This window comes from Bos mutus, chromosome 8 (assembly GCF_027580195.1).
Source record: "Bos mutus isolate GX-2022 chromosome 8, NWIPB_WYAK_1.1, whole genome shotgun sequence".
Classification (NCBI taxonomy): Eukaryota; Metazoa; Chordata; class Mammalia; order Artiodactyla; family Bovidae; genus Bos; species Bos mutus.
In genome coordinates this window covers 18,471,754-18,481,429 of record NC_091624.1, presented here as the reverse complement: position 1 = coordinate 18,481,429, position 9,676 = coordinate 18,471,754, and the positions used below count along the sequence as shown (strand labels likewise).

At 36.6% G+C, this 9,676-nt stretch overlaps 1 protein-coding gene across 1 annotated transcript; it reads right to left on the bottom strand.

Annotated features, from left to right (window-relative positions):
* Positions 1-8,063: 8,063 nt before the first annotated feature.
* On the bottom strand, positions 8,064-9,026 carry LOC102279503 (olfactory receptor 13C7). The gene has a single exon (XM_005906828.2). The coding sequence runs from the start codon at positions 9,024-9,026 to the stop codon at positions 8,064-8,066; it is 963 nt and encodes a 320-aa protein (XP_005906890.2).
* Between the last annotated feature and the right edge of the window lie 650 nt (positions 9,027-9,676).

Below are 9,676 nucleotides of genomic sequence, written 5' to 3'. Positions count from 1 at the left end.
CTAGTCCACACAAGGCACATCCACAGTGTTGAATAAATTAAAGAAGAAATCAACTCCAAGTCAGCACTTACATTATCTATCATTATTAATTAATGAAACAAATTTTAAAAGGTGGTGTATCAACCTAGAGGGGTGGGATGGGAAGGAGATGGGAGGGAGGTTCAAAAGGGAGGGGATGTATGTATACCGATGGTTGATTCATGTTGAGGTTTGACAGAAAACAACAAAATTCTGTAAAATAATTATCCTTCAATTAAAAAATAAATAAATTTTTTTAAAAGATGGTGTATACAAGACATGTAGCACACCACAAAGATGTCTTATAAATTAATTAAATTATACTGCCTCTTCAACCTACTGCCTTCCTTATTTGCTCTCTGGTTTTTGAAAATAAAAAAGTTAAGCAATGATTCATGGGTGTCTGTACCTGAATGAGGCAGTGAGAGACAATCTTATGCTGCACTTTTCATTGTTATTACTTAATTAAAAGAAACTTTAAGATAGTATAAATGAGCTTACTATTATTTTTTTTACCTAGTACATTTTATGTATATACCTATTATCTATTGTTTTCTGAGTTTTGGACAGTAAGGTAGTTAATCATGAATTCCTAAGTGGTTCCATTTGAGTAAAGTGCAAATCAGAGGAAGCACTAGTAGGAAGTGACTAAAGAGGAAGAGTTGACCAAAGAAAGTAAACTCGGGAGTTCAGCCTTCATTTTACCTGATTAAGGAAGGAATAGATGATGGGGAGACTTGAGGTGGAAAGAGACTAACAAGCCAGACAGAATAAATAGAGAAATACAAAAATGTAATGAGGCCCTCCTATGAGCCATATGCTTTCAAATAATGCCTCATTTGACCCTTAATAAGACAATAATACATTCAAATTTCACTATTAAGTTACATTTAACCCTTATGGTATGCTCAAATCTGGCCTCAGGAGAATTTCAAAATCCTTATTCATTGTAGCATATTCTCCATTCCAAATATCAGCATTACTTTGTTTTTGATGTATACTAGGAAATGACATAAGTATGATTAGTTAATGAATTAAGAAGAGGGCAATCTCATAAAAAGGAAGAGGTGTAAACCTTCTTAGTCATAAAATATGTGGCGGGAGCTTCTAATTTTTCTATTGTTTTCACTGTGACTGAAAGAGTTCCTATAGAACTCAAGATTCTCAGAGATGACAACTATAAACTTTGTACAAAGTATCAAAAAAATTACTCAGAAGAAGTAATGTTTTTATGTGAGTTTCACATTTCAGGCTATTGGCTGAACTAGGCATCGTATGGAATGGGAAAAACTCTGATATTAAACTAGCACTTTCTCTGGACAAGCCAGTCGTGTTCTGGGAAAACACAGCCACTCTAACTTAAGAAAAGAATTTCAGAAAGGAGAGATACAGAAAAAGCATCATGTTCTGCGTTAAAATCTTAACCAGGTTCTTTGATTGACTCCTATGCACAACTCAGCTAAAGATAAAAAATGTACATTTAACTAAAATATGAACAGTTGACAAAAAGACCACATTTACAGTTTGATTCAAACCAGTTCATCACAAAACCAGCACATAGGAATTTACTGTAATTCAGAGTCTCCAAATATCACATTGTCCCAGAAACAATCCAAAATTACTTATCATATAAAGAATCTGAAATAGATGACACACTCTCAAGATAATAGGCAGTCAGTAGAAGCCAGAACTCTGAGAGAGCCCAAATGTTGAAATTATAAGAAAGGATGATAACTAGTATAACTATTTAGATAAAGTAAAGGAAAAAATATTCACAAAGAAGAAAAAAATACTAAATTTCAGTGGAGAAATAACTACAGAAATAACCAAATGGAAGTCTATAACTGGAAAGTATTACTATAATATCAGAAATTTAAAATTCATGGAATGGGTTTAACAGAAGAATAGAGATGATCCAACTGAGCTATCAGGGAAGCCCAAATAGAAGTGATAAAGAATCCAAAACCTGGAATAATATCAACATCATGGCACCATGAATCATTCTCTTTTCTCTCTCCTTCAGTCAGTTCAGTCACTCATTTGTGTCCAACTCTCTGCAACCCCATGGACTGCAACATGCCAGGCTTCCCTGTCCATCACCAACACCCAGAGCTTGCTCAAACTCATGTCCATTGAGTCAGTGATGCCATCCAACCATCTCATCCTCTGTCATCCCCTTCTCCTCCTGCCCTCAATCTTGCCCAACATCAGGCTCTTTTCAAATGAGTCAGTTCTTCGCATCAGGTGGCCAAACTATTGGAGTTTCAGATTCAACATCAGTCCTTCCAATGAATATTCAGGACTGATTTCCTTTAGGAAATGGGGTTGCAAAGAGTTGGACATGACTGAGAGACTTCACTCACCCACTCACTCAGCTTTCTTTATGGTCCAGCTCTCACATCTATACACAACTACTGGAAAAACCATAGCTTTGATTATACAGACCTTTGTCAGAAAGGTAATGTCTTTGTTTTTTAATATGCTGTCTAGGTTTGTCAACTATTATCGTCCCAAATATGGGCTTCTGAGGTAACTGAAATGGTAAAGAATCTGTCTGCAATGCAGGAGACCCAGGTTTGATCCCTGGGTGGGGAGGATACCCTGGGGAAGGGAATGGCAACCCACTCAAGTATTCTTGCCTGGAGAATTCCATGGATAGAGGAGCCTGGGGGGCTACAGTCCACAGGGTCACAAAGAGTTGGACACAACTGAAGAAACATAGCAGCAGCAGCAGCATTGTCATATATATATATAATACATGCAATATACAAGATCTATGATAAAATATAAAGAGTGCCAACCTAGGCATAATATGTTCCAGAAGGAGAACAGAGAAAGAAGATGATTGAAAATGTATATAAAGAAATTATGGCTGAAAACTTACCAAATCTAAAAAAGGGTTAGATGAAGGAATCACAGAGGGTCCCAAACAAGATGAAATCAAACAAACTCACATCAAGACATATCATAACTAATTAAAATGGCAAAAATTAAAGAGAGGATTCTAAAGGTATCAAGAGATAAACAGTCAGTTACAAGAGAACCTCCATAAGGCTATCAGTTGATTTATCTGCAGAAACTTTTCAGGCAGAAAGGGAGTGGCATGAAATATTCAAAATCCTGGAAGGAAAAAACCTGAACTCCAGGATATTCTCCTCAGCAACATTATCATTAAGACTAGGAGGAAAAATAAAGGATTTCTCAGGCAAGCAAAACTTAAAAGATTACAGCAATACTAAACCTAACCTAAAAGAAATACTGAAAGGTCCTCTCCAGACAGCAAAGAAGCAAGAGTCTATAGGGAGAGGAAAAATCACAATAGGAAAGGCAAATACACAAAAGGACTGAATCTCACTCTAAGCCAGTACATAGATTTAAAAAAACAAACAAACAAAAATTTGTAAAAGCAATTATAGCTACAATAAATAATAAACATGAACATGTAAAGTAGGAAAGGAAAATCACAAAATTTGGGAGAGGAAAGTAAAAAAAACATAGATCTTTTAGAATGCATTTTAATTTATATGACTATTAGTCTGAAGCATGTAGGTATTATTGTGGGTTAACATTCTTGAAAACTAGGGTAACCAGAAATCAGAAACTACAATAGATTCACACACACCCAAAAAAAAAAAAAGTAACTCAAGCATAAAAATCAAAGAAAACCATCAAATCAAAAAAGAAAAAGAAGAAAAAATAAACAAAAATGAACTACAAAATCAACTGGAAAACAGGGTTAAAATGGCAATAAGTACATATCTATCAATAATTACTTTCAATGGCACTGGACTAACTGCTCTAATCAAAACATATAGGGTGAAATTTAGAATGATGGCACTGATGAACAAATTTGCAGGGCAGCAAAGGAGATGCAGACATAAAGAACAGACTTTGGGACACAGTAGGGGAAAGAAGGAGGGATAGGATTTGAGATAGTAGCACTGAAACATATACATTACTGTCTGTAAAACAGATAGTGGGAATTTGCTGTATGATGCAGGGAAATCAAATCTGGTGCTCTGTGACAACCTAGAGGGGAGGTATGGGATGGAAGGTGGGAGGGATGTTCATGTTGATGTAGGGCAGAAACCAACACAATATTGAAATTATCCTCCAATTTTAAAAAAATTTTTAAAGAGACAAACAAACAAAAAAGACACAATAGACCAGATAGACTTAATCATCACCTACAGGACACTACATTCAAAAAAATTAAAAAATACACATTCTTTTCAAGTGTGCATGAACCACATACAAAAATAAGTCTCTACAAATTTAAGAGGACAGAAATTATTTCAAGTGTCTTTTCTAACCCTAGCATTATGAAACTAGGAAATCAAACAGAAAGAAAAATAGGAAAAAACAAATACATGGAGACTAAACAACATGATACTAAAAAACCAATGGGTCCACAAAGAAGAAATCAGATATAAATGACAATGAATAACTACCTTACAAAATTGATGGGATGCAAAATTAGTTCTAATAGGAAAGTTCATAGTGATACAGGATCTGGTTTTGAGACCTGATCTGCTATTGAGAAACTAATGAATAAAATAATCATATTTCCCATTTGTCTAGTATCTTAAAGTTTTCAAACATTTTCATATAAAGGATTGCATTCTATACTCACCTCACATTGACCAACTGATCTTTTCAAGTTGGATTTTAATAACTGTAGAACCCAGAGAATGTGTGATTTCAGAGATGGTCTAACACTATACTATTTGACTCCAGGTTTCCTTAAAATGTTCTTTACATTTTCATATATGAATATATTTGTAAACACAAATGAACAAGATAAAATAATGTAAATACTGAACAGTTGAGGGGGAAATACTACAGAGCATAGTGTTAGTGACAAAAAAATGTACAGTAAGTACTTAGTGAAGTTTAAAACCAAAAAAGGAACAGAAATATAAGGAAAGAATGAGGAAAGAAATTCGCATTCAGGAGTCAAATTGATTCTTTTATATCGGAGCTAATTCTGGTAAAGTCTGGAAGATTTTCTAAACCTGTGGAATGTTCCCATTCATGCTACCTTCTTTTTCTTCTCTGTTGCCTCTATTAATTAAAGTAAAACTTTAAAGGAAAGAATGAATCATGAGTTATTTGAGAAACCTTGTTCCATAACCAATCAGGATGGGAATAAAAACTGCAAGGGTGGATCTCAGTACTCTGAAGCCTACAGGAAGGAAAACAAGGTAAGGGCAAGTGGCTGGTCAAGAAATGTGAAAGTGACCAAGGAATTTATCAGCAGGAAGTGTACCACTTCAACCTCTGCAGTTCCAAAATGACCCCTCTAAAACACCAATCCAAAAGTATCCAGTTCTTTCTTACAGCTCTTACTGGATGCTATAGTATACCATAGTAGTTTTAAAACTTTTCCCAGAAACTTTTATTTTTGCCAAATAAAATATGAAGAAACACAGAACATATGAAACAAAGGCAGAGCCAGCTAGAGGGTGAGGGGGTATCAGAGATCTGACTTCTTGGAATGTCCTATTCTACCCTCACTCCTTCAGTGCAATACAGATCCAACATACTATGAATGCATTTCCTTTGAATGCAAACAAAGGAACCCGTTTAGAAACTAGTGGAGAAGGAAAATATTTAATATTAAATATTCTTCATATTTTGTTCAAGTCAGTCTATATTCCTCAAGATTGTGACCCCTTGGTGATGTTTTGGTTTTCGTTTCCATGTTGTTTATATTTATATTTATGTGTGTATATATATATATTTATGTGTGTGTATGTGTGTATATATATGTATTGCTAACAGGTAGCATAATGCCTGAAACAAAGTAGATACTCAGTAAACACTGGTTGATTGAATAATTGAATTAAGGAAGAGATGACTCAATGAATGAATGGAAAGCTCATATTTTACAGGAAATTCATGTAACAGTAAAAATACCTAATCTGTGACACTTTAAATCCATTATTACAAAGTTCCCAGAGAACTGTACAACCAAGTTCTTCAGAGACTAAGTAATTTTTATGTCACTTAACAGTAATTATAATTTTCACTCAAAGTCACACTGCTCATCTGTTGAAACAAAAATAGATCAAATTTCCTCATCAGTTGGGATGTATGCACAAAGCCTCACATTCCTTCAGACAACTCTGTACAGAAGTATGCTTGCCAGATTGCAGGCAAGAGAATATCAGCTCTAGGAAAAATAGCATCATTTTTCTACTCTTTCCTATGAAATTCCAGTACTTTGGCCACCTCATGCGAAGAGTTGACTCATTGGAAAAGACTCTGATGCTGGGAGGGATTGGGGGCAGGAGGAGAAGGGGACTACAGAGGATGAGATGGCTGGATGGCATCACTGACTCGATGGATGTGAATCTCAGTGAACTCCGGGAGTTGGTGATGGACAGGGAGGCCTGGTGTGCTGCAATTCATGGGGTCGCAAAGAGTCGGACACGACTGAGCGACTGATCTGATCTGATCTGATGATATACACACAGCCAGGTATCTAACACCCAAAAGTGGTCATCCCTCTCTAAATTCAAACACTACCCCATTATGAATTGCTGGGAGCCAGCATGAGGAACTCCGCCCGTGGCAAAAGTCATGAGGAAGGAGGCTCGGCATACGCAAAGGCGGGATTGAGCCTCAGGAGTCCCCCTGGAAATTCTCGAGCATCTACCCCCAAAACCAGAGTCTGCCTACTTTCTGATTTGTGCCTCACCTACACCTTTGACTTTATGGAGGGCTGTCCCCCACTACCTCTCTCTGAAAAAAGGAGTTAACTTACAGCTTCAGTTAATAAAGTTCCTTGGTGTGATAGTGTTTCAACCTACAAACTCCTTTGGAAGTCCTCTAGCCTGCATGAATAGGTTTTTCCAGCCACATGTGATTGCTCAGAGCCTCCCAACTGTGAGGGGCATGAGATGTTCTAAACTGTCTAAATACAGATTCCTTTGAGCAGTTAAAAGATTGATTAGAAATTGGATTGGTGAAGGGTTTTTCACTTCTTGGGCCAATGTTTGCTGCTAAGTCTCCATATCCCTTACCTGCTGTGTCCCTGGCAGTGTATTGATTAATATAATTGGTGTAAGTAGTAGCTTTAATGTTTGTAACCTTGGACCCTTGAGTTAATTCTTTGTCTTGTTATAGCCCACCACACCTTTGCCCTGTAGGCATGCAACTTTATCTAATGCTTTTGGAGGGTGGCGCCTGACTAATCACCTTTAGAGAAAAATAAGTTTTCTGAAGAAAGGGTCTTAAAAGTTAACAGGCCTCCGGGCCAGAAGATGATGCAAATCACCTAAACTTTTGCATATGATAAGTTTGCAGGAAGAAACATACTGCCTGGCTTACTGCATGACTCTACCCCTTCCCCCATTATCCTCTATGCATAACTTAAGGTATAAAAACTACTTTGGAAAATAAAGTGTGGGCCTTGTTCACTGAAACTTGGTCTCCCCATGTCATTCTTTCTCTCACTTTCTGGCTGAATTATTCAGCCTCTTTTCTCCACTGAATTTTCTCACTGAGCTATCCTTATTCTATTACTCTTTATATCCTTAATTAACGTTTAATTAAGCAATTGTTTCCTGATCCTCGCTGACGCCGTCCCCGCTTCAAATTCCCTGGATCCACCGGGGCTGGACCCTGGCAATGAATCATTTAGTGCTGAATTTATGTAGCACTCTGACCCTTAAAAGGCACTTTGTACTTTACCTTCCTAGGAAAGTTTTGAAACTAGAAAATTGATGCACATAGAAGATAAGCGGTTAAACTAGTTAAATGCTACTTCTGTTTACATAAGATTATAGAACTCATCATTCTAGAGTTAAACTAATTGTGGTTTGGATGAGAATCTTTTCTACCCATAGATTTCTTTCCCTTTTCTCTTTAAGAGAGTCATGAAGAACGTGGGCCTTAGATTTCTCTCACATTTAGACCCTAGGAACAGAAAAATGAGAATTTCAAGAATTAATGGTGCTACCAATCCTTACATTTATTTTGGAACTTACAGGTGAGAACTAGTCCTGCATTCAGAGTAAATGAATTTTTTAAAGCAACATTCACTTTCCCCCTGAGAAGCATTTCTGACAGAGTATATTCTTCACAGCTGCCTTCACATCTTTGTTCCTTAAACTGTAGATAAGGGGATTGAGCATAGGTGTCACGACTCCATAGAAGAGAGAGATGATTTTGTCTGTGACTTGGACTTTGTCTGCACCAGAGGAATCTTTAGCCTTGGGCTTTGCATACATGAAGAGGATGGTTCCATAGAATATAATCACCACTGTTAAGTGGGCAGAGCAGGTGGAGAAGGCTTTGCGCCTTCCCTCTGAAGAAGGAATCCTCAGGATGGTAGAGAGAATGAAAACATAGGAAATGAAAATAAAAAGTACTGGGACCACAAGAAAAATCATGTTAGCAACAACCATGCTAATAACATTTATGGAGATATCAGCACAGGCCAATTTTAAGACAGCCAAGATTTCACAAGTAAAATGATTAATGACATTATCCCCACAGAAAGGAAGCTGCATTGCAAGAGAGGTTTGCAACATAGAATTGACACCCCCTGCAATCCAGGACCCTGCAGCCATAGGCACATACGAATTCTTGCTCATAATGATGGGGTATCTCAAAGGGTTGCAGATGGCCACATAGCGGTCAAATGCCATCATGCTTAGAAGGACACACTCCGTGGCTCCCATAGCAAAAGAGAGAAACATTTGTACTCCACATCCGGAGAAGGAAATGGTCTTCTTTGTAGTTAAGAAACTGCTAAGAAATAAGGGGATAGAAGAACTGGTGTAGCAAATATCCAAGAATGATAAGTTACTGAGGAAAAAGTACATGGGGGTATGCAGCTGAGAGTCACAGACACTTACAATGATGATGACACCATTTCCCAGCAGGATCACCAGGTACATAAATAACACCAGTACGAAATAAATGGCTTCAAGCTCTGGGTAGCCAGAAAGCCCCAGCAGGACAAATTCTGTAACAGAAGACTGATTGGTCTTTCCCATATTAATGGTCTTTCCATTAACTAATGATCTTTCTCATTTTCTTTCAACAAAAGAAATTCTGCAGCAGTTGGAATACATGCGGATCTGTTACCGCAGTGTTTGTAAGAGCTGTTTGCATCCTTAAGTGGTTTCCCTTATGGGTAATATGGACCTATAATTGGATACACAGATAGCACAAGAATATGCTAAAATCCTCTAAGCTAAAATCAGTTAGACTTTCAGAACTCATGAAGAAGGCTTAAATTCAAAGAAAAGAAAATGTGTCCTTTTTAGAAGAAATTCTGAACAAATACAGCTGGGTTAGAATTATGTCTCACATTTTAAGTTTGAAATTATTTTGAATGCAATGTCACCATAACATTTTGATCAAACATTCCAGAATACAACTAATGTTTTCCATAACAAAAATAATTGTTTTACAGCTACTAAAATCAAATGGTATGTGTAATCCTGCATCAACAGTAATATAACCTCAGTTGCAAATAGATTGCAACTAGAAAAACAAACTAAAAAGCTACATCTTTAGCAAAAGGATGTTTGGTAATTTCTAATTTGAGGAGAAATGTATACCTATAATATCCTAAAATATTAATTAAGGCATTAGTAATACTTATAAAAGAAAATATTTTATATACAATTATTCTTCTTAG